This window comes from Cantharellus anzutake (genome assembly GCF_015039405.1).
Source record: "Cantharellus anzutake strain C23 chromosome Unknown EI90scaffold_7, whole genome shotgun sequence".
NCBI lineage: Eukaryota > Fungi > Basidiomycota > Agaricomycetes > Cantharellales > Hydnaceae > Cantharellus > Cantharellus anzutake.
In genome coordinates this window covers 549,872-573,566 of record NW_024066957.1, presented here as the reverse complement: position 1 = coordinate 573,566, position 23,695 = coordinate 549,872, and the positions used below count along the sequence as shown (strand labels likewise).

The window sequence follows — 23,695 nt, the reverse complement described above, 5'->3', positions numbered from 1 at the left end:
GGAAATTTGGTTGGCTGACAGTTGTGCCCGAACTTTGTTGTTACTAGACTTCAAGACTTTAGCCAAACATAAGTCATCCAGTGTCGGGTCTCGCGGCGTCCTAAAACCCCAACCTCACTTTCCTGATCGGGCCCGTTGCGCGCGGAGTCGATCGAGCTTCGCGCAATCGGTGGTGGTCCGCAGTTCAACCAAGTGCGGCCCAACAACTCTTCTCCGAGTGCGAGGCGAATACTGGTTTAGGCAGGATCCTAGCCTCTACTAAAGTCGAATACTAGTTCCTGAGATCGGCGCATCATTGCCACGGTTCCCAAGTCCCGGCACAAGACCAAATGGTAGCACCTCCACCAGCTCTAACATCACAGTTCAGATTGGATTGGATTGGAACCTCAGGTGCACTTTGAAACCTAAGGTGGTTACTTGTTTTCTGTAATGGGGACACACCGCAGTCCTGAGTCACAGTTTGCCCTGGTGATTCCTTCCTCGTCCACTCCTTCCCGATCCGAAAACTTCCCCTTAGTATTGGATCCTTTATCCACGGTCCCGGGAGTCACAACAGTTCCCGCAGGGATGGGCGCTTATAACGGGCATCCATATCCTCCCGGTCCAAAGGAAGGACGGCTTGTTTTGAGGCACAATCATCTCGTTCTCAAGTCAATGATCCCCGCCGTTTATTTCGACCTCTCCGACTCACCTGGCGGCTTCTTGGACGCAAGCACACTTAACTATCCTTCTTCCCGCACGTACACAGTTTAAGGGTTTCGATGTGGTATTCAATGTGCACCTGTTCTAAGAAAACTCTAACATTATGTTGGAAGTATAACCATAATCAAATTAACCCCTTGTTTCATTTCTTTTGTATATTGTTGGTTTGTCGATAAATGCGGCCCGCGACGAATATTCCCTTCAAGCCCTCAAGCACCAATGCCTGCCTCGACCCCGAAGGTTCCTAGAAAACGTCAGGACTTGCTTGAATCAGGGCTTGCGTGCCTGGTGTGCCGCCAGAGGAAAACTGTGAGGCACAACGCCTTCATGATTACACACCCAAAATCTTACCACTCATATTAGAAATGCGACGGCGTAAGGCCGACGTGTGGACGATGTCTTAGACTTGGGAAGCCATGCCAGTATGCGGGAACTCCTAGGGCCAGGGTTAAAAAGCTCGAAGAAACGATACAGAGCTTGGAGAGCGAGATAGCCGCACTCAGAACTAACTCATCTCCTCCTATTCACGACGCGGGGCCCACTGAAACCTATTCCAGCTCACGGATCCCTCGATTGGCCATTTTACCACAGCTTGAGATAGTGCAGGAGCTGTATACGACCAAGGCATTCCATGTCCCCGAGACCATACCCATATTTCCCATATCAACTCTTTTCTCTGACACTTCCTTCGCATCTGCAGAAGAGCAGCCATCCTCTCATCCAGGAGAGGCTTACCCAAAAGTTATTACTCGTGTCACGGTGGAACGTGCTCTGGCGAACTGGGACGTCCGGACAGAAATACCACCCCAACTTAAAGATTATCTGTATGTGTACTCCCGTTCAGGTCGCACTTTCCCTCCGGGTCTGACTGTACTGAATATTAAGTCTTCGTATCTTCCTCGCCCATCGTTTCCAATTCCATTCTGGACCGCTTGTTGCAAGGCTGTTCGAAGGCACACGTTCTTCTACCGATGACAGGGCTCTTCACCCCTCCCTTATGAATTCAATGTACCTTCTTGCTTGCCACGTCGGTGGGGGCTCTATGTCTTCCTATGAATCCTTTTTTGTGGCTCGGACCCGCGCGGATCTGGACGCATCATTGGCTTTCGTTGATCGTCTTGTGGACTTCCTTCTTGCTTCGGCTCTACTTGGAGTCTACTTTACTCGCACTCGTCGATATCCCGAAGCCTACACGACCTTATCCGGTGCCATTCGATTCGCTATCGCTTGTGGACTGCAACCATTGACTGCTGCCCAGCATCAAGGCAGCGCAGGCTTGCTGCCTCTCCCCAGAAATGATCTCGAGATGATTGAACAAAGGCACATCTGGTCCGCATTGAATGTGGCGGATCGCATTCTCACAAGAGAATCAGGATTTCCCAGCTCATTGCCCGAGGATGTGGGTGGCCCAATTCTAAGGGATCGTTATAATCTGACGCCGGTTATTTTCACGCAGGCGCTTGCTGAAATTTATAGATCTGCATGTGGCATCAGCTTTCAGGATCCCACAGATGTCTTGGGTGTCTCCAACTCCGATTGGACCCATCGCCTGGCCTCGCCCAATGCATTTCTCAATCCTGGCATATTCGACGTCAGTAGAGAATTCGATCATGTCTGTCTCAGAGCCAGGATAGAGTTGCTTTATGAAAGCATACGACTCTTCCGTGCGCGCAATAGGGGTATGTTTACACTGAAACGTCTTGTACACTCTGACTCATTATTGGCTAGGAGACGCTGAAATTAACTTCGTGGGGTGCTCGAGCGTTCCATTCTGGCAAACATTCAACTTTCTCGAAACATCTCTCTTCGAATGTCAAAAATTAATGTCATCGTTGGATAGTACATTTGAGCTAGGAGATGGCGACTGCGGTGAACCCTGGTTTGACTGCCCAATTCCTCAAACTCAAAATCTCGACGGAGCGACAATTTTTACCCACAGACCTATACCAGCTCTTTTTTCGGCAAAGGTGATGATGTTTGCGGCGGTGATCAGCTTGCAAAATTCTCTGCTCGAATCCCCTTATGTCGCGGACATATCTGGAGAGGGAATTGTCACCGAGGCACGCCGAAATGCTGTGCAGGCGGCGAAAGGGATGGCCGCTTTGCTCAAGTCGGTAATGTCTCCGTCTGCGACCATGGCGCTCCGGAGACAAGCGGGGGCCGTCTACTCCCCTATGTCCACGGTCTACAGGGATCTCTCGCTCTTGGTGGGTGTCCCCAAAAGACCTTGGCATTTCATTATCTTTACGCTGAGCTTTCCAGCCCCATGTCTTGGACGCCTCTGTCGTGATGGCTCACGAGATCCAAAGGTCCCCCATTTCACACACCAACGGAGTCGAGCTCGACAGGCAAATAGGGGACGTTGACATCTTCCGGACTCTGGTGACTGCATTGCGGGACTTAGGGGCATCCGATCCATCAATGTCAATGGGTGAGTCGTGCAACGTCGTCTTTCTGCAGATGTTCATGAACCACCAACAGACAAGGAAGTGCAAACACTCATTGGGATTCTCGCTGATGGCATTCGTGCATTATCGGATTTGTCGTCACCTGTCAGCAAGGAGCAGGCTGAGCCACATGTACAATCCCGCGTAGTATACCCATCGCCTCTATAATCTTTATATCCTATAGTATTTCCGGTTGTTCAGGCAGTGGAGCTGAGAATTGAAGAAGATCGCGGCTGAGCAGGTGCGAAAGTCTTTGGCCGGAAATTACAGAAGAACAGGAGTTGGGACCGGCCATAGCGGAGGTTCTGAGCAAACGTGTTGTAGAACAGGGCCTGAGGCCCAGCTCCGGAACTCTGTTAAAGGGAGGCTGGTCACCTGCCTAGGGAATGGCACACGGGCTTTTTGAACAAACACGTTGGTCAGAGGCGATGCAAACTTCTTCTAGACTGTGAGCCCTCAGTCGTGCATAGTTCTCCGTAATTGTGCGAGGTGTGGTTCCCCTGAACGAGTCTGCGAAATGTGTTGCAGTACACACAAACAATCATAAACAGAACGTTACAACCCCTCCCAGACAACAACTAGGCAGATGACCAGCCTTGGTATGACAACAACATCATGGATATGGATGATAGATGATTCCCTCTTGTATGCACGGTGACGTATAGAGTAGTTACAGTGGTCGTCGATCGATGCATATGACACCGACGTCACTCACGAAGAATTTGAATTTGGGGCTCCGATCCAAATATTCGCGCCGTTTTTTTTCTGACGCCGCATGTCCTCGTACAACTTCACCCAAGAGGCGAAACTTATTTTGCCACTGGTAATTTGTTGATCAGGGTGGATACATACGCCAGGTTGAAGCCTGGAATAGCATACTTATTGTGTGTAGGAGCAAACATGAGCCATGAGCCGACCATATATTAAATACTTGCGTAATGGGAAATGGATAAAATACAAACTGAGGTTAGAAGATGCCCCTTGGGCATTATCCTTACTCGGAATGATAGGGCAAAGCGGCCAACAGAATAATGAATGAAAACATTAAGGGGGCGGGACGAGGAGTCACGGCTTCCGGTCACTGGGACGCCAAAGGGACAGGGCGGAAATGGGTTTCGATCTTTTCACAGAGCTAATGTAGTGGTAAGTCCTCAATGCGTTTGAAGGGCGTCTTCGGTGCAGTGACGTAACAGCACAGAATACGTGCACTACCATAGTGATTGGGATCAATGATAGACTCAACGATGAGAACGCGCGAGTCCCAGAACTTCCTAACGATCTAGAGGGAGTGATAACTCCAATGAAACGAAAAGCAACATGAGTCTTGTACAAAGTCGCACACAGGCAGGCAAAAAACTCAAACATGGCCCTACCCTACGATAGTGCGGCCTTGTGAGTGGTACCTGGAACCTAGTCAAGCCTGTACCAGCTGTTCAGAACCTTCCTTTTCATGAAATGTCATGGATCTGAAGCGATCACCACGTTAGCCCCTCCTCTACTTAGAAGAAGGCGGATCGACGAGAGGAGAAAGGACCTCACCCTGCCTCCTGGCCACCGACGTACGGGCCATTTGGGCGCCAGAGTTAACAGACAAATCACGAAGCCTTTTCCACGTCGGGATGTACAATCCAGCCAAAAGACCTCAGTGATTGGAGAGATCAGACAGTCCAGAGAGAATGCATTAGGTTGTCGGCACAAGAGCGGAGACAGGCAGAACAGCCAACAAAATGCAAATGCGAGAAAGTAAGACATGGAGGCGATTCACAGATTGAGCGGTTGCGCCACAGACGATGCATGGGTGGCTTTGAATGACGTTCCAACGGCAAAAGATGAACCCAGCGAGGCAATTGTTGTTGGGAGGTGGATACATTCTGGGGGACGGGGAAGCAGCAGCCCGACGCCCAGGAATGGGCAGTGGCTTGTGCAACTCTGGGAGCAGTGCAGAAACAAATGGGAGACACTAAAAAACGCGATGAAGCCCTACACGGAACTTGGGAACGAAAGCTTGGGGAATATAGATGTCCAGCTTACAGCAAATCGCTAAGTCGTGCATAAATTTTCCATAATGAGCATCCTAGATGGTTGACGATGACGCAAGCCTCGCGGACCTCTTCAAAGAATGAACCGTTAGGTTCATATCAAAATGTCGGCGATCCCTTGCGCGTGTCTCGGTTGCAACTGGTGGAAATACGTAATTCTGGTCGCGATTATTTCCAACACGGCACTGACGCGATCAAGACGCGATTAAGTACCGCCGGTACCATTGTCTCTATTTGACTGATGGATATTCGTTGTCGGCTTCGATACCCGCACACTGTCACGAAAGGTGAAGCTTTGAGTGCCTGTTTTTTCCTTCACTTCTTCATTTCCGAGGGCTGAGCAACTTGTCGTTGTATTTCATCCATACGGCACGTGCTAGCACAGCATGACTTAAACGGATTTGACGGTCATTATATTCCCGAAGGGAAAGAAATGGTTTGCTACCATGGCTTTGCGTAAGATACAGTAAGACCGCACCTTTGCGGTGTTTCAATGCAATTTAGCGCTAATCTGCCATACAAAATCAGGTGTAATATTTGGATATGGCATGATTCTGTGCGAATTGACCTTCCAACCGCCCCGGCATTTTCTCTGTTGTCACCGTACTACCCTATCGACAACCTCCACCAATACGGAGTACAGACACTCGCCGACACCGCACCGCACTAATGCTTTGAAAAATGCCACGGGGGAAAACGACCCCAATTGTTGCTGTCAAAATCCGACTCTTTCGGCATCCCCAAGGCTACCGGGAAGCTTGGTTTTGGAGACAAAGTTATGTCGTAGGCTCTAAGCTTGGCATACTCCGACTTCCACACTCGCCTTAACCCATATCTTCGGCGCGGACGATAGCAGAACAGAGAAGGGGGAACAAAGGGAACGATTTCGTTGTGGAGATCTCAGCATAGGGTGTTCGTGGCTCAAGGACATTCATGATTACGAAACGGGACAAAAACGTTGGGTTCGCCGTGAAACGATAATTATTGGACTCATTTTTTCTCCTTCCAAGTTGTCTTACGCCTCAGTAATTTCATGGATCATGGTGTTTCTCCTATGAGTACTCATTGATTACTCTAACATTATCGCATGCACCTGCACAGCAAAATACTAGCCACGTAGTTGATGACACCAACACCGCCGGCTCACAGCCTTTGAGAGTCTATTTGATTCAAACCAAAAAAGGAAAATTGGTTTGCTGACAGTTGTGGCCGAACTCAACTTCAAGACTTTGGCCAGACAGGTGTCGGGCTTCTTCGCGGTGTCCTACATCTCCAACCTAGTTTTCCTAATCGGGCCCGACCCACGCGGAGTCGATCGAACTTCGCGCGATCGGTGGAAGTCCGCAGTTCAACCAAGGTGCGGCCCAAACAGCTCTTCCGAGTGTTAGGCGAATCAAATACTGGTTCCTGGGATCGGCGCGCATCTCGGCCTTCAAATTCCGGCACAGACTAAATGGTAGCATCTCTAAGAGGAACTGTGATTGGTAGACAAGTTCTAACTCCACAGATTGGAGGCACTCTAAAACGCAAGGCTCTACTTGTTTTCTGTAATGGGGACGTGCTGCCTCAAGTCACAGTTTACCGATGGTGATGCCGTCTTTGTCCACTCCTTCTTGACCCGAAAACTTCCCCTCAGCATTGGATTCTCTAGCCGTAGTAGCGGGAGTCATAATAGGTCCTGCAGGGATAGTGGGCATCAATCTCCTCTCGGTCTAATAGAAGGGCGGTCATTTTGGAGACACAATCATCTCGTTCCCAAAGTTGATGATCCCGCCCTTTTATTTTGACCCCTCCGACTCATCTGGCCGCTCCTTGCTCGCGAGCACACCTAACTGCCCTTCCCGCACGTACAGGGTTTAAGGATATTTCATTCTAAGTTGGCATTAAGCCTCCAACATCCGAGCCATGTTTACGGTATGGATATAATCACAATGACTGCTCTTCCATTTCCCATGGTAATGTTTGTATATTGTTCGTTTGTCGATAAATATAGCCCGCGACGAATATCTCCTCCAAGCCCTCAAGCACCAATGACTGCCTCGCCCCCGAAGATCCCTAGAACACGTCAGGACTTGCTCGAATCAGGGCTCGCATGCTTAGTGTGTCGCCAGAAGAAAACTGTGAGGCACGAGGTCTTCTTGATTGCACACCCAACTCTGACCACACACTTTATAACACTAGAAATGCGATGGCGTAAGCCGACGTGTGGACGATGCCTTAGACTTGGGAGGCCATGCGAGTATGCGGGAACTCCGAAGTCCAGGGTTAAAAGGCTAGAAGAAAAGATACAAAACTTGGAGAGTGAGATAGCTGCACTCAGATCTAACCCAACCCCACCTATTCACGATACGGGGGGCACTGAAATCTACGCAAACTCACGGATCCCCGGCTGGCCATTTTGTCTCAGCTTGAGATGGTTCGGAGCTCTATAACGCCAAGGCATTCCACGTCCCCGACATCATACCCATATTCCCTATATCAACTCTTTTCCCAATATTGCCTTCGCATCCGCAGAAGAGCTGCCATTTTCTCACCCAGGAGAGGCTTACCCAACAGTTATTGCTCGCGTCGCGGTAGAACGCGCTCTAGCAAATTGGGACATTCGGACAGAAATGCCACACCAACTCAAAGATTATCTGTATGTATGCTCATTTAGGTCGCACTTCCTTTCCGGTCTGACTGCACTAAATATCAAGTCTTCGCATCTTCCTGGCCCATCGTTTCAATTCCATTCTGGGCCGCTTGTTACAAAGCTGCTCGAAGGCACACGCTCTCCTACCGATGACAGGGTCCTTCACCCCTCTCTTACGAATTCAATGTACCTTCTTGCTTGCCATGTTAGTGGAGGCTCTATGTCTTCATATGAGCCATTTTTTGTAGCTCGGACGCGCGCAGATCTGGAGACTTCATTAGCTTTCGTTGATCGTCTTGTGGACTTTCTTGTCGCATCGACTCTGCTTGGAGTCTACTTTACTCGCACTCGTCGGTATCCCGAAGCCTACACGACCTTATCCGGTGCCATTCGATTCGCTATCGCTTGTGGGTTGCAACCATTGACTGCTGCTCAGCATCAAGGTGGCAGCGCAGGGTTGCTGCCTCCTCCCAGAGACGATCTCGAGATAATCGAACGGAGGCACGCCTGGTTCGCATTGAACGCGGCAGATCGCATTCTCACAAGAGAATCAGGATTGCCCAGCTCGTTGCCTGAAGATGTGAGTGGCCCAATCTCAAAGGGATCGTTGCAATCTGATGCTAGCCATTTGCACGTAGGCGCTTGCTGAAATCTATAGATCCGCATGCGACATCAGTTTTCCCATTAATGGCCTGGAAGCCTCTGCTTCCGAATGGATCCATCACCAGGCTGCGACCAATGCGTTTCTCAACCCTGGCATATTTGACGTCAGCAGAGAAATGGATCATGTCTGTCTCAGAGCCAAGATGGAATTGCTTTTTGAAGGCATACGACTCTTCCGTGCACACAATAGGGGTATGTCTACACTGAAACGACTCGCTCACTCTGACTCACCACCGGCTTTTAGGAGACGCTGAAACCAACTCGATGGGATACTCTAACGTTCCATTCTGGCAAACATTCAACTTTCTCGATGCATCTCTCTTTGAATGTCAAAAAACTATGTCATCATTGATTAATACCTTTGACCTCGGAAATGGCGAGCACAGCGCACTTGGATTTGGTCACCCAATTCCTCAAACCCGGAATCCCGACGAAGAGATGATTTTTACCTGCAAACCTAACCCAGCCCTTTTTTCGGCAAAGGTGATGATGTATGCGGCGGTGATCAGCTTGCAAAATGCTTTGCTCGAATCCCTTATGTCGCAGACATCTCCGGAGAGGCAATAGCCGAGGCACGCCGAAAGGCGGTGCAGGCGGCAAACGGAATGGCTGCCTTGCTCAAGCCTATAATATCTCCATCCGCGAATGTGGCAGTCCGGAGACAAGCGGAGGTCGTCTACTTTCCTATGTCTACGGTCTACAGGGACCTCTCGCTCCTGGTGGGTATTATACAAAGATATCAAGATTACATTATCTTTACGCCGAACTTTCTAGACCCATATCTTGGACGCCTCTGTCATGATGGCGCGTGAGGTCCAAAGACCCGCCCCTTCACACACCAACGAAGTCGAGTTTGACAGGTTAATGGGAAACCTTGACATCTTCCAGACTCTGGTGACTGCATTGCGGGATTTAGGAGCATCCGATCCATCAATGTCAATGGGTCAGTCGTGTAACGTCGTCTTCCTGCGGATGCTCATGAACTACCGACAGACAACGAAGTGAAAAGGCTCATTGGGAATCTCGCTGATAGCATTCGCACATTATCGGATTTGTAGCCACCTGTCAGCAAGGAGCAAGTTGAGCTATGCATACGTACAATCTCGTGTAGTATACCCATCGCCTCTATAATCTGTAGAAGCAGTATACCCTACAGCCTCGATTAGGCGGTAATTCCAGCTATTCAGGTAGTGGAGCTGAAAAAAGCAGATCCTTGGCTGAGCTGATGCCAGCCAGGGACAAATTGTGTCAAGAACTTTTCCTAAAGGGCGAAACTTATTTTACCACTAGCAATTTGTTGATCAGGTTCTGCTGATGGTGGATACATCGCCAGGCTAAAGCCACATTGTGTGTGGGAACGGACATTATGAGCTATGAGCCGGCCATATATTAAATACTCACTTGACAAATACAAACTGAGGTTGGTGAAGAAAATTTTAAATATAAGGCTATGGCACGTAAGTTTCTCAGACTCATGTGAGATCTAAAATTGTATGTACCTATGGCACGTAAGTTTCTGCGCCAAACTTCGCCACCGACAATCAATCCCTCCTCGCCACTCCGTCGTCAGAACCGATTGTTGATATTACAACAGAAATCCCGGGCATTATCCTTACTCGGAATGGTCCACCATAACAGGGTGAAGCAGCCAACAGACAAACCGTCACATGAGTGAAAGCATTAAAATTGGAGGGCGTTAGGGGCAGGGGTGTGGACAAGAGGGTCACATCCTCCGGTCCCTGGGATGCCAGAAGGGAAATGAGCTTCACAGAGCCAATGTTAATGGCGGGCAGTGACGTAACAGCACAGAATATGCAGGATAAGTGTGCCACCATAGTGATTGGAATCGATGACAGACTCAAGGATAAGAAAGCGCGGGTCCCAGAACTCCCTAACAATCCAGAGGGAGTGGTGACCCCAACGGGACGAAAGGCATACGTGAGTCTCGCACAGAAGTCGCACACAGACAGGCAAAAAAATTCAGACACGACCCTAGATAGGACAAATGGTTGGAACGTTACAAGCTATCAACGCAGACTTACCTTACGATAGTGCGACCTTGTGAATGGTGCCTGCAACCAAGTCAAGCTTTGTATCAGCAGTTCAGAATCTTCTCTAAGTCTCACGAGAACGCCAGAATCCCTGGTGGGTCTAAAGCGATCACCACGTTAGCCCCTCCGTGAATTATAAGAAGGCGGATCGATGAGAGGAGAACCAATGCATGAAGATCTCGCCCTGCCTCCTGGTTTCGAGGGCGTTAGGTGGGCACGGGCGAAGACAAGCAGCCAAAAAGACACAAACGCAAGAAGGTAGTCTTGCAGCATATGGAGGCGATTCGCACATTGAGCGGTACGCCACAAATGATGCACGGGTAGCTTTGAATGACGTCCCAGCAGCAGAAACGAGGCAGGGAGGTGGATATTCCGGGACGGGAGCGGCCCGACGCCGAAGGGGAGGAATGGGCAGCAGCTTGTGCAACGCTGGAAAATAGAAGCGAATGGGAAACACCAATAAAGCCCTACACGGAACTCGGGAACGAAAGCTTGGGGGAATATAGATGTCGCAGCCTCACAGCAGATCGCTAAGTCATGCATAAATTTCATGATCATGATGAGCATGCAGATGGCGCAAGCCTCACGGACCTCTCCAAAGAATGAACTGCCAGGTTCATATCAAGGTGTCGGCGATCCCTTGCGTGTACCCCTGGTTGCAGCTGGTGGAAATCACCACGTAATTCTGGTCGCGATTATTTCCAACACGGTATTGACGTGATCAAGACGCCGGTATCATTCCCCATTTGACTATCCGCCGTCGATACCGAAGCTTGACTCCTATTTCTCACTGTGCTCATCCATATGGCACGTGCTCGCACAGCATTAATATTAGTCGGAAAATCCCGTATATCGTTTAAACACCTGGGAAACGTTTCATGGCGTTTTCTGCAACAACTATCCAATTATTAAAAACGTATTCAGAGCGTTTCAGGGGTATAAAAACGCATTCAATTATACCAAAAAACCCCATAAACAATTTATCACATCGTTTGAACGCTAAACCTCACGTTTAAAAGCCAAATTTTGGCGTTTTAAACATCAAGTTGATCGATTCCGCGATTTTCCGACATGTCAATTTGAAGATGACATAAACGGATTAGACTAGATAATAGGTCATTATATTAATCCCAAAGGGAAAGAAATGGTTTGCTACCTTGGCTTTCCGTAGGATGCAGTGAGACCGCGTGTTTCAATGCAATTTAACGCTAATCCGCAACGTCAGCCACACGCTATAGGGCAAGATCAGGTGCGATATTTGGATATGGCATTCGGATTTTCTATGAATTGACCATCAAATCGCCCTGGCATTTCTCTTTGTTGTCGCCGTACTAGCCTATCGACAACCTCTACCAGAACGGAGTACAGACACTCGCCGACACCGCACCTCGCTAGTGAAGAGAAGTGCGCTTTGAATCTTGAGATGGCACGAAGGATGGCTTTTCTTGGAGGCACAATCATCCCGTTCCCAAAGTTGATGATCCCCGCCCTTTATTTTGACCCCTCCGACTCATCTGGCCGCTCCTTGCTCGCGAGCACACCTAACTGTCCTTCTTCCAAATTCCCGCACGTACACAGTTCAAGGGTTTTGCCTGAGGTTTCATGCTCAACAACGGTTCTAAGTTGATATTGAGCCTCCAAATGTTTACGGCATGGATGTGACTGCTCATTCCATTTCCCATGGTAATGTTTGTATATTGTTGGCTCGTCGATAAATGCGACCCACGAATATCCCCTTCAACCCCTCAAGCACCAATGGCTGCCTCGCCCCCGAAGATCCCTGGAACACGTCAGGACTTGCTTGAGCCAGGACTTGCATGCCTAGTGTGCCGCCAGAAGAAAACTGTGAGGCACGAGGTCTTCTTGATTGCACACCCAACTCTGACCACACACTAGAAATGCGATGGCGTAAGGCCGACGTGTGGACGATGCCTTAGACTTGGGAGGCCATGCGAGTATGCGGGAACCCCGAGGTCCAGAGTTAAAAAGCTAGAAGAAAAGATACAGAACTTGGAGAGTGAGATAGCTGCACTCAGATCTAACCCAGCCCCACCTATTCAGGATGAGAAGGGCACTGAAGCCTACGCAAGCTCACGGATCCCTCGGCTGGCCATTTTGCCTCGGCTGGAGATGGTGCAGGAGCTCTATAACGCCGAGGCATTCCACGTCCCCGAGACCATACCCATTTTCCCTATATCAACTCTTTTCTCCAATATTGCCTTCGCATCCGCAGAAGAGCAACCATTTCCTCACCCAGGAGAGGCTTACCCAAAAGTTATTGCTCGAGTCGCGGTAGAACGCGCTCTAGCAAACTGGGACATTCGGACAGAAATGCCACACCAACTCAAAGACTATCTGTATGTATGCCTCGTTTACGTCGCACTTTCCTTCTGGGTCTGACTGCACTAAATATCAAGTCTTCGCATCTTCCTGGCCCATCGTTTTCAATTCCATTCTGGGCCGCTTGTTGCAAGGCTGCTCGAAGGCACACGTTCTTCTACCCATGACAGGGCCCTTCACCCCTCCCTTACGAATTCAATGTACCTTCTTGCTTGCCATGTTAGTGGGAGCTCTATGTCTTCCTATGAATCTTTTTTTGTAGCTCGGACGCGCGCGGATCTGGAGACTCCACCGGCTTTCGTTGATCGTCTTGTGGACTTCCTTGTCGCTTCGACTCTGCTTGGAATCTACTTTACTCGCACTCGTAGGTATCCCGAAGCCTACACGACCTTATCTGGCGCCATTCGATTGGCTATCGCTTGCGGGTTGCAACCATTGACTGCTGCTCAGCATCAAGGTAGCGCAGGCTCGCTGCCTCCTCCCAGAGACTATCTCGAGATGATTGAACGGAGGCACGCCTGGTTCGCATTGAACGCGGCAGATCGCATTCTCGCCAGAGAATCAGGACTACCCAGCTCATTGCCAGAGGACGTGAGTGGCCGAATTCCAAAAGGGGTCGTTGTAATCTGATGCTAGCCATTTGCACATAGGGGCTTGCCGAAATCTACAGATCCACTTTTCAAGATTTCCCCATCAATGGCCCCTTGGAAGCCTCTACTTCCGAATGGGTCCATCACCAAGCTGCACCCAACGCATTTCTCAATCCTGGCATATTCGATGTCAGCAGAGAAATCGACCATGTCTGTCTCAGAGCCAAGATGGAATTGCTTTTTGAAGGCATACGACTCTTCCGTGCGCACAATATGGGTATGTCTCCACTGAAGCCACCCGCTCACCCTGACTCACCACCGCCTTCTAGGAAACGCTGAACCCAAATCGGTGGGATGCTCTAAGGTTCCATTCTGGCAAACATTCAACTTTCTCGAGGCATCTCTCTTTGAATGTCAAAAAACCATGTCATCATTGATTAATACCCTTGACCTCGGGACTGGCGAGTACAGTGCACTTGGATTTGGTCTCTCAATTCCTCGAACTCGGAATCCCGACGGAGAGATAATTGTTACCAGCAGACCCAACCCAGCGCTTTTTTCGGCGAAAGTGGTGATGTACGCGGCAGTGATTAGCTTGCAAAATGCTTTGCTCGAGTCTCCTTATGTCGCAGACATATCCGGAGAGGCAATAACTGAGGCACGCCGAAAGGCGGTACAGGCGGCGGACGGGATGGCCGCCTTGCTCAAGTCTGTAATATCTCCGTCCGCGAACATGGCAATCCGGGGACAAACGGAGGCCGTCTACTTTCCTATGTCTACGGTCTACAGGGACCTCTCGCTCTTGGTGGGTATTCTACAAAGATCTCAACACCCATTATCTTTACGCCAAGCCTTCCAGCCCCATGTCTTGGACGCCTCTGTCGTGATGGCGCATGAGATCCAAAGACCCGCCCCCCACATGCCAATGAAGTCGAGTTTGGCAGGTTAATGGGGAACCTTGACATCTTCCAGACTCTGGTAACCGCATTGCGGGATTTAGGAGCATCCGATCCATCAATGTCAATGGGTGAGTCGTGTAACGTCATCCTCCTGTAGATGCTCATCAACTACCAACAGACAATGAAGTGAAAACACTCATTGGGATTCTCGCTGACAACATTCGCGCATTATCGGATTTGTAGCCACCTGTCAGCCATATGTACAATCTCGTGTATATAGTGTACTCATCGCCTCTATAATCTGTAGAAGCAGTATGCCCTACAGCCTGATTAGGCGGTGATTCCAGTTATTCAGGTAGTGAAGCTGGGCAAAGATCGGGACCGAGTAGGTGCGAAAATCTTGGGCCAGAAGTTATGGAAAAACAGGAGTTGGGGCTGGCCATGGCGGAGGTCCCGAGAAAATGTATTATAGAGTAGAGCCTGATCGGGACAAGACCAAACACGTTGGTTACTGTAAAGGGGATGTGAATTTCTTCTAGACTGTGAGCCCCCAGTACAATGGCCCCAGTCGTGCACAGTTCTCCCATCCGTGTGTTGCACTTTGTCGTGTTACTACCTTGTGGCCTTAGGTACCGCTGTATCGTCGCGCTGTCATATGGTTGCGTGTTTTTCGTTTACTAGCACTCTGTATATTTACGTGTCGTTCGATGTCGTTGTCGACTCAATTGCCTTGAGGCCATTTCCACTACCTCTCTTCGCCGACCAATTATGTAGCGAGAGTACAGAAAGCGACAAGGAAGCGAAACGGTAGAGACACAAAAATGGAGGAAAGCTATACAAAGTGATTGGGAAAGATAAGAACAAAGAGTTGGAGAAAGGGGCAGAGGTGGGTGAGCTTGAAACGAGCAAAGGCGCAACGCTGAGGTGTACTAAGGCGGTGAAGGACTCCCAAAGGGAGCGAACCCTAAGTGTGGAGGAGTCACGCTAAAACACAAGCGCGGCGTCTATCTAATATTACGAAGTCGTAGAGGCTCCTGCCTAAGCTCATATAGAAGATACCGTTATTCAATTCAGCTTCGGGGGCAACCGGCGATCGTATCGGAAACAACAGTCAATAACAAGTACAGGTCCACGAATGGAGAAACGGAGTTCACTACAGGCGCGTCCATCGGCGTATTTGAACATCGGAAATGTTTCCGTCGCTCAGGACGTCACGGCCGCGGAGTCGTGTGTCCTCGCGGCGGGAGCATGCCACGAGATTGTGGGTTGTTTCCGTACGGCCCCGACAAGCTAATCAGTTAAGTTGCTCAGCTTTTAGACGGTTTGGAATCTTTTGAAGCAGAGACTCAAGAGCTTTTGCGACTATCGAGGGTCTTGCAAAACAATAGGGTTAGGATACTGATTTGCGTTGAATGGTCGGAATTCAGAGTCGACCTACAGGTGTTTACACTGGTCCCCGAGAAACGCGTTAAAGCTTATGCGGCGCAGCAATATGAAGACATTGAGTCCCAGGTTACTGAGCTTCTTGGCCTCGCCGAAAAGTCTATCAAGTTGATGGAAAGGAAGGAGAAAGCGCTCAAGATGAAGGTGAATCTACTTGCTTCCTAGATGGAACTATCCACTGATGCATATATATATGGAACAGGTCGAATCCTTGCAAAATAAAGAGCCGGAAGTGTCAATCGAAGCACGTAATGATGCACGAAAGGCCAAGATGCTAATTAAACAACGAGAACTACTTGAGAAGGAGCTTATCGCGCTCGAAAAGGAATGCGCAGCTCTCGAACGTTGTCTCTGATATTTCATCCTAATGCGAAGTTCGTACACGACTTTTTCACCCGGCAGGAGCATTGAACAGCTCTGGCTCCCACATATCCCTGCAACCCGACTAATAAATGTACCGCACGCAGAGGCGCTGCTAACGGTGGTGTTCGATGACCTTTCTGGACTCACTGATCAGTCTTTGGTGTCAGTGCGGCGGTGGGATATTTCCTAACATGCCCCAACGGGAATGGTACTCAGGCACCCGAGCCTAGGGGTGACGTGCCCATACTTAACCGTGCTGCATTCGTTCAACGGACTGACAGTATCTGACTCTCATCGTTTGGGTTCTTGCAATGTATATGGAAGGAGTCTCAGTAGATCAGTTATTTCTACAATATATGACTTGTTGGGCGTCAACTGCAAGTCATCTTCGACGAGTCTTTTTCCTGCGTGCACACCAAACGTGCCTTTGGAAGCAAACTTATCAATGACAGGGCTAAGCTCATCAGCCGACGTGGCCAAATTGAGTGGTATCGAATTTAAAGCAAGCTTATGATGCTGAGCTATCCCCGTTCTCGGCCTGGTGGCACGTAGCTATGCAAAAGTACTCTTGGGGTTGCCTTTCAGTGGATCGGAGGCTCACTTTCCCTTACGGCACCCAACACAAGTGATCACCGAACCGCACTTCTGAGACTTGATCCAAATACCTCAAATTCAACATTACGGACACACGCAGACGAGGGATTCATGGAATGAGTTTACTCCGCAGCCCCCATTTCCCCAATCATAACAACCTCGATCATAGATCCAGCGTGCAAGCGATCGTTCTTGCTATCCTTTGCTCTTCCTGGGAGAATGACCAACCCGTTCGCCCCAGCCAGACTGGCAATCCGACTGGAGCGCTGCCCTCCAGTCGAAGAAGCCACAAGGCCGTCCCCTGACGCTCGCACATAGACACGGTGAAACTCTGGTCTAGTGTCCACGTACAGCTCGTCGGAAATCTGAAAAAAGAGTGCTCAGGATGAGTAGAAATAAACCACAAGGATATACAGACTTACCTTCACACGAATCCTGGGAAGAAAACACCTGGAAATGGGCCAACCGCCTAGCATCCTTAAAGCGGGAAGCACAAAAATATGGAACATTACAATTGCAGAAGCTGGGTTTCCAGGAAGAGCAAAAAGGGGCTTCGAATTGACAGTAGCGAATGTCGTAGGTTTCCCTGGTTTGAGGTTCAGTCTGCCAAAATGTACAATCCCGCCAAGTTGTCTTTCGATTACTGGCTTGAGCAGGTCAGAAGTTCCCATGGAAGTTCCGCCTGTAGTTAACAGCAAGTCAGCTTCCTGGAGCCCCCGTTTAATCGTTGAGACATGGCTTTCTTCACTAAGTCCTGTATAAGACAGCTGGCCCGGACTGGGGCTAGAAAATACATACTCATCCGCGACAATACCCAAGTCCACCACTTGATATCCAAATCCTTCCAGCGCGGCTTGAAGGCTAGGACGGTTTGTGTCGAAGATCCCCTGCCAGCCATCTTTCCCATGTTCTTCGCTAGGGAAGTTTCTCGTATTATGCAAGTCCACAAGTTCATTCCCTGTACTCATGATGGCCACCACAGGTTTTTTGTAGACAGGCACCTACCGTAATAAGCCCATGAGTTGTCCATATGGTTCGTGGCAGCTGTGAGGTATATGGTGGGGTATTGCATACCTGCTTCTTCCCTATGAATGTCAGCGCTCCTACCTCACCTCCAACGGCTTGAATGACAGTCCCCTTTTCAAGAACGAGGGAACCCTTCTTTACGTCTGATCCAGGTTGTCGTACGTTTTCTCCAGGTTCTGTCCCAACTAGCAATCTCACGGTCTCTTCCTCTCCACTCTCTGTCTGGGACGACAATGAACCTTCCACTCGCTGCGATGCAGGCCCAGTTATTGTAACGAGTTCCGTGTCCTCCACCATTATTACGGCATCAGCACCATTCGGAAGCGGCGATCCAGTGTTGATGCGGTATATTGATCCATCTGGCAACGGAATACCTTTTCTTGTGTGGAAGGATTGAGGCGTCAAAACGTGATAAACACCCGGAGCATATGTCGCTGTTAGTTGGGGCGTCAGCGACCGATGATGTGAAAAGTATTTTTTCGTAGTCACATTTTACCGCATAACCGTCGACATTTGTCGATGGATGTGAGGGGAGCTGAACAGATGCGTACACGTCTTCTGCAAGTACCGATCCTCGCAGGTTTTGATTGACCTGTGACGCAGGAGATTCTGGACCGTTGATAAGGTCAGGATGCTGGTGTACTCACGGGCATGATGGAGACAGCACGAAGCGGCCGACAGTACTTCTCTACAATTTCCAAGGCATCTTTTAGCTCAATCATCGGATATGGAGAGTGTCTGTGGCGTGCGTGTGCTACAGAGGGTCAAAGTCTGTTGTTGTTGTTCTACTCGTGAGATTGTTTGCCTACCACCAAGAGATGGATCATGAGATTTCGGAGTTGGCGCGTGGTGAGGGTGAGTGTGAGAATGCACATGGGCATGCGAATGGTCATGATGAGGGTGAGTATGACCTGGAGTTGTCGATGAGGCCTTTCCACTGGCGGCGCCCCGATCAGGCAGTCCAAGCCGAGTATGGACGTCATTCCCACCCCCCCGCCGATCAAATCAATAGCGTGAGAAAGCACTCCCCCCTCCAGCAAAGCAGTGAGATTCTCTTTAACCGCTTTCGGGCTGCCTGGAAGAGTAACGATCAAAGCATTTCCAATGGTCCCCGCTACTGGTCGAGACAGGGCTGCAAGAGGTGTACGCTCAAGAGAGGCTTTCATCATCAGGTGAATTAATCCAGGAGCATGCCGATCGATCAAGGGCGAGACTGTTGAAGCAATTCAGATGGCAACCACAGGTTGGGGGATATGTATCGATACATTCCTGCCTCCGGAGTCCGGTCCCTTGTGCCCAATCCTGTACCGCCACTCGTCACGATAAACTGTATCGTACCACCGGTCAATGAACGGATCGCGCTACGTATAGCTTCGGCATCATCAGGGACGATGCGTTTTTCGAGCACTTCGAATCGAGATGAAATGCTCTCGGATAAGACTTTCTCTATGGTTGGGCCAGATGAGTCCAACAAAGAGTCTTTCGCGGCTGTATCACTGATCACTATGATAGCGACGCCGATCATGTTGACTTTCTTCCTGAATGGCTGTGCGGTTGCAGTGCTTCCCACGACCTAATTCAATGAAAGCAGGTGCTTTCAGCTTTGCACCGCCCAGCGCTTTCTATTTCTCTCACGGCCTGTGTCGCCTGTTGCCACCACCGTCTATTATTACGATTTGTCGTCTATACCAAGGCGCGGGAATACTTGATCCGCTGCCGCAATGGCGATGCAAACATTCATCTCCGCGCTAGCCCTGCCGATCGCGAGCAAAGATGGAACAACGCTCGGGAAAATGATCACATACCGCGACGAGAATTTGGAAGGCCGAAAACTCGTGTATAATATTGGTGATACTAGCGTGCGTTTGCGCTACTGCATGTGAATTCTCGTTTACGATTACGACCCCAGCCAAAAGCATTGTTAATCTATGAGAAAACTATTAAGTCCCCGTGGGATGCGATATCTATTGCTCTCATCTTAGTCATCACCAACTTTCTTGGTGATCGGTACGAAGAAGCATATCGAAACCAGGCTGTGCTGGCATCGTAAATTACTTTCTACTTAAGTCAATCATGTCCTAATATGCTGAAATCTTAGAAGATTCATTGATTACGCCCAAAAGGAGGCGCGATGGGTTCTTCCAGCGTTACGGACAGTGATATTGGACCTCCGGCAGCTTGCATCCCTTGCACATCAGTTGTCCACCGGTGACAACAAGAAATCCGACGCTTTGGAAGATGCAGCGAGAATATGCAACAAAGCTTTCACGACGTGTTTGCTAGACCGGTGGGTGCCATCATGATCAGATCTTGTGGATGCCTCATGGTTGATTTCCTCGAAAGGGCGAACAAGCTGCCAGAGTCAAGGAAATGGGGGACATACCAAGCAGTTGGCCATGTTCTAAAATGCTATTTCAAGGCAGGGTTTTTCGAGGTTTTGAGTCGCATTGGAATGATGCCCCCGTTCAGGTCCAAAAGACAGCTCTGAGCAAAAACATCCTCAGATCCCTGGAAGTACAAGAATTACCGTCTCTTTCCGAGTACCCAAAAAGTGACCAGGCAAGTAGATATCCTTAATTGCTCATATAGACGCTGAAAAGTCAGCTGTTTCGCGGCCTTCACAGGTTACTTGCCGTTACCTATTTGGCCTGCTCAAATTCTTAAATGAAGAATATGCCCAAGTGCGTCTCATGTAACTCCTCGCTGCAAAAGGCGCCGCTTTACCAACCATTTGGGTTAAGGCTCATAACGATCTTAGTGCAGCACTGGATCTTTGTCATTATGCTGCAAAGCGCAACATAGAGTAAGATGTGGCGCTCATCTGAATCAGCAGCCGCTTTCACGATGATCCCCTAGATTGATCCTGAGATACCTCGTCCCTGTACGCCTGTTGCGAGGGACATTCCCCTCGACCTATCTCCTTTCCCAATTTCCTCAGCTGCAACAACTGTATACGCCCTTTATTAACGCCATCAGAACAGGCGATGTGAAGCAGTACGACAACGCATTGCTTTGGGCCGAGCGGCGTTTGGTGGATGAAAAGGTATACCTCTGTGTAGAGAAAGCGAGGGAGGTTTGCATGAGAAGTTTTTTGAGAAAAGTGTGAGTGTCTAGGTTACCACCGAGGAAACCTACCTATAATAGTCTCTCTGACTCGGTTCGCGTTTGTGAACTCCTGACTCCTTGCTTCTAGGTGGCGCGCGAGCTCAAAACCGACCCGCCTCCCTGTTTCAACTGTTCATAAAGCGCTGCGCCTCGTAGGGCCATCGGACGTTCTCGCCGAGGAGGCAGAGTGCATAGTGGCGAACATGATCTACCGTGGCTACGTTCGTGGGTACATCAGCCATGAGAAGCAGATGATAGTGTTAGCTGCAAAGGACACGTTCCCAAGTTTGCAATGGCGCGCTGGAGTGTAATAATATCACTGTGCTCATATGATATATTAATTAGTGCTGTATAGCCCGTCTCCGACTTCCGGGCATGCTTTGCCGCGCGTCAACTCCAGCGCGTCTAACCTTGTTCCGGAATTGCCAATTTAGGATGGTACAGCCGAAGCTATCTATAGAATCCTCCAACAAGACGCGACTTGGAGCTTTAAGTCAGCAAAGCTCCACCAAACTCTTTAGTAAGATTATCCCCTCTACTGGGCCGAAAGGTAAATTAGACAACTATAAATCCCGTTCGAACCCCATTACCCACTTCCCGCACTGATCTCGCCTTAGCAGAATGGGCCATTCAAGTTCAACTTTATCCCATCGGCAACGACAGCTTTCCATCCACAGCGGAGTAGCACAGCCGGACCCAGAAGCTTACAAGAAGTTCCCCCCACCTCCATACGCCGAGCAACCTATTCTTTCGAACCCCGACTCTCTGTTAGCGGTCAATGCGGGTGATTCGCAGGCCAGCCTAGGAAGATCAAGAAGCCTGGGGAACATACCAGGGTCCACATCCACTGCGTCTGATTCGTTACTTAGTCCAACATATGTGGCACGATCGCGATCGGCTGGGCGTGCTCCAGAGCACTCAGTCCCAAGACCAGGAGCGATCCTCGGGGATGTATATGCATCCGCACCCACGGCATCTGGAGCACCCCCTACTCTAACACACCCTGCGCGATCCCGGTCGAGGCGTGTTCCGGAGCACCCACTCTCAGGTCCGGGACTGGTTCCCACCATTTCTTTCCCGATGCCAGACATAGTTTCTCCGCCAGGTGGCGGCGCCGGTGGCTTTATTTCTGAATCTACTTTTATCACTGCCGGATCACCCATGCGGGAAAATTCTTCACTTAATACATTTCCAAAGAGGAGGTCCACAGAAGAAGATTTACTTGAGATGTTAAGCACTTTTGACACGATCCTCATTATCGATGATTCAACATCAGTGAGTAATCCTGGGGTTGTTCCGCCTAAAATATTAACCTTGGAATAGATGGCAAAGGATCCTCTGAATCCACATAGCGAGGATCGCTGGAATATGGCGAAGGAGGCACTTTCCGGGCTTTTCGAAATCGCATCCCGATACGATACCGATGGGGTTGATATTCATTTCCTCAACTCCAAGAAGGTCGGGAAAAATGTTCGAGGTGCGAGAGAAGTGCATCGACTCTTCGACACGGTAAAACCAAGGGGAATCACTCCTATCGGACAAAAGCTCGAGAAACTCTTGCTTTCGTACCTTGCGCAAATCGAGAGGGCTCACGATGAGGACCGGAGACTTCTTTCTGAAGGGAAAGAAGGTCATAACTTAGAAGCGATCAAACCCGTGAACTTCATTGTCTTGACAGATGGAGCTGCCAGTACGTGTTCACTCAGCCCTAAGGGTGAAACCTCTTGCTGATCTCCCCTGCAGCGGATGACCCTGAGTCAGTTATTGTTAGCGCCGCTAGGCGTCTTGATGCTCGAAACTTCCCTCTGTCGCAAGTTGGAATCCAATTCGTCCAGATTGGGTCCGATCGCTCTGCGACACGCTTCCTACAAGAATTGGATGACGAGCTCACTACCACTCATCATATTCGAGTATGTGGTATTCTCATCGAGCGCTCATCTTTCTTCCTCGAACTGACCATTTACGGAATTGATAGGACATGGTTGATACCACCCCATATTCACCCAAGAACGGGCAGCTATCAACGCGCGACATTATTAAAATCCTGGTCGGCGGTATCAACCGCCGTATTGACAAGAAAGGAGTACCACAGTGATGAATGATTCTAACTTATCCTGATATCTGATAATTTTGGACGCTGTGCGTTTTTTGTTCTGAACAAGTACCTCCATTTTATCTGAAACCAAACGGACTCGAAGTACGGACGAGCATTGTATGATAAACCTAGACCTTCAATGTTGTACCATACACCCCAATGTACACATCAAAACGTCAAAACCAATTCAATATACACGATTCACAAAAGCGGGAATTCGCACTGCATGTCGTGACGTCACCGGAACTGCATTACTCCATGCTGCTTTCGTAGTAGTGTTCACCAGGGATGACACACAATGAGACTTCATAGGGTGAAATCCTACCTAAGGATACACTACACGAGATGTGGCTCAACTTGCTCCCTGCTGACAGGTGGCTACAAATCCGAGAATGCCCGAATGCGATCAGCGAGAATCCCAATGAGCGTTTGCACTTCATTGTCTGTCGGTGGGTTCATAAGCATAAGCATCCGCAGAAAGAAGACGTTACACGACTCACCCATTGACATGGAGGGACCTGATGCTGCTAGATCCCGCAATGCAGTCACCAGTGTCTGGAAGATGTCAAAATTCTCTATCAGCCTGTCAAGCTCGACTTCGTTGGTGTCCGAGGCGGGGGATATTTCGATCTCGTGCGCCATCACGGCAGAGGCGTCCAAGATATGGGGCTGGAAAGGTTGGCGTAAAGATGATGAAATACTAAGA

The 23,695-nt window shown here is 49.4% G+C and overlaps 10 protein-coding genes across 10 annotated transcripts; 8 read left to right on the top strand and 2 right to left on the bottom strand.

Moving 5' to 3' along the window:
• The first annotated feature begins 726 nt into the window (after window positions 1–726).
• On the top strand, window positions 727–3,288 carry EI90DRAFT_3039513 (uncharacterized protein). Its single transcript, XM_039058948.1, has 6 exons — window positions 727–1,011; window positions 1,066–1,526; window positions 1,588–2,101; window positions 2,159–2,381; window positions 2,431–3,133; window positions 3,184–3,288. The coding sequence occupies exons 1-5, from the start codon at window positions 922–924 to the stop codon at window positions 3,066–3,068; spliced, it is 1,926 nt and encodes a 641-aa protein (XP_038920749.1). The 5' UTR covers window positions 727–921; the 3' UTR covers window positions 3,069–3,133; window positions 3,184–3,288.
• A 1,224-nt stretch (window positions 3,289–4,512) lies between these two features.
• Window positions 4,513–5,404, top strand: EI90DRAFT_3286477 (uncharacterized protein; the record flags this gene model as incomplete). The annotated part of the gene is made up of 3 exons (XM_039067011.1): window positions 4,513–4,541; window positions 4,587–4,892; window positions 4,917–5,404. 3 exons carry the CDS (start codon window positions 4,513–4,515, stop codon window positions 5,191–5,193), a joined length of 612 nt encoding a protein of 203 aa, XP_038920748.1. The 3' UTR covers window positions 5,194–5,404.
• Window positions 5,405–7,182: 1,778 nt separating this feature from the next.
• EI90DRAFT_2424141 (uncharacterized protein) lies at window positions 7,183–7,710 on the top strand. Its single transcript, XM_039053004.1, has 2 exons — window positions 7,183–7,308; window positions 7,370–7,710. Exon 2 carries the CDS (start codon window positions 7,372–7,374, stop codon window positions 7,618–7,620), a length of 249 nt encoding a protein of 82 aa, XP_038920747.1. The 5' UTR covers window positions 7,183–7,308; window positions 7,370–7,371; the 3' UTR covers window positions 7,621–7,710.
• A 150-nt stretch (window positions 7,711–7,860) lies between these two features.
• On the top strand, window positions 7,861–9,115 carry EI90DRAFT_2424283 (uncharacterized protein). The gene is made up of 3 exons (XM_039053005.1): window positions 7,861–8,400; window positions 8,459–8,675; window positions 8,728–9,115. The coding sequence occupies exons 1-3, from the start codon at window positions 8,005–8,007 to the stop codon at window positions 9,048–9,050; spliced, it is 936 nt and encodes a 311-aa protein (XP_038920746.1). The 5' UTR covers window positions 7,861–8,004; the 3' UTR covers window positions 9,051–9,115.
• A 409-nt stretch (window positions 9,116–9,524) lies between these two features.
• On the bottom strand, window positions 9,525–10,571 carry EI90DRAFT_3039502 (uncharacterized protein). Its single transcript, XM_039058947.1, has 3 exons — window positions 9,983–10,571; window positions 9,885–9,931; window positions 9,525–9,817 (listed from the first exon to the last, which is right to left on the bottom strand). Exon 1 carries the CDS (start codon window positions 10,316–10,318, stop codon window positions 10,025–10,027), a length of 294 nt encoding a protein of 97 aa, XP_038920745.1. The 5' UTR covers window positions 10,319–10,571; the 3' UTR covers window positions 9,525–9,817; window positions 9,885–9,931; window positions 9,983–10,024.
• A 1,718-nt stretch (window positions 10,572–12,289) lies between these two features.
• EI90DRAFT_3117944 (uncharacterized protein) lies at window positions 12,290–14,606 on the top strand (the record flags this gene model as incomplete). The annotated part of the gene is made up of 7 exons (XM_039063043.1): window positions 12,290–12,379; window positions 12,431–12,891; window positions 12,952–13,465; window positions 13,525–13,741; window positions 13,794–14,408; window positions 14,465–14,491; window positions 14,542–14,606. 7 exons carry the CDS (start codon window positions 12,290–12,292, stop codon window positions 14,604–14,606), a joined length of 1,989 nt encoding a protein of 662 aa, XP_038920744.1.
• Window positions 14,607–15,498: 892 nt separating this feature from the next.
• On the top strand, window positions 15,499–16,161 carry EI90DRAFT_3117943 (uncharacterized protein; the record flags this gene model as incomplete). Its single annotated transcript, XM_039063042.1, has 3 exons — window positions 15,499–15,624; window positions 15,675–15,950; window positions 16,009–16,161. The coding sequence occupies 3 exons, from the start codon at window positions 15,499–15,501 to the stop codon at window positions 16,159–16,161; spliced, it is 555 nt and encodes a 184-aa protein (XP_038920743.1).
• Window positions 16,162–16,818: 657 nt separating this feature from the next.
• Window positions 16,819–19,388, bottom strand: EI90DRAFT_3039489 (uncharacterized protein). Its single transcript, XM_039058946.1, has 8 exons — window positions 18,779–19,388; window positions 18,599–18,719; window positions 18,437–18,543; window positions 18,279–18,381; window positions 17,838–18,223; window positions 17,562–17,764; window positions 17,186–17,510; window positions 16,819–17,128 (listed from the first exon to the last, which is right to left on the bottom strand). The coding sequence occupies exons 1-8, from the start codon at window positions 18,956–18,958 to the stop codon at window positions 16,886–16,888; spliced, it is 1,668 nt and encodes a 555-aa protein (XP_038920742.1). The 5' UTR covers window positions 18,959–19,388; the 3' UTR covers window positions 16,819–16,885.
• On the top strand, window positions 19,235–21,257 carry EI90DRAFT_2423431 (PCI-domain-containing protein). The gene is made up of 9 exons (XM_039053001.1): window positions 19,235–19,648; window positions 19,699–19,835; window positions 19,888–20,076; window positions 20,133–20,208; window positions 20,259–20,348; window positions 20,414–20,470; window positions 20,531–20,592; window positions 20,646–20,891; window positions 20,983–21,257. The coding sequence occupies exons 1-9, from the start codon at window positions 19,511–19,513 to the stop codon at window positions 21,203–21,205; spliced, it is 1,218 nt and encodes a 405-aa protein (XP_038920741.1). The 5' UTR covers window positions 19,235–19,510; the 3' UTR covers window positions 21,206–21,257.
• Window positions 21,258–22,121: 864 nt separating this feature from the next.
• EI90DRAFT_3144184 (uncharacterized protein) lies at window positions 22,122–22,989 on the top strand (the record flags this gene model as incomplete). Its single annotated transcript, XM_039065114.1, has 4 exons — window positions 22,122–22,169; window positions 22,227–22,584; window positions 22,638–22,804; window positions 22,870–22,989. 4 exons carry the CDS (start codon window positions 22,122–22,124, stop codon window positions 22,987–22,989), a joined length of 693 nt encoding a protein of 230 aa, XP_038920740.1.
• Between the last annotated feature and the right edge of the window lie 706 nt (window positions 22,990–23,695).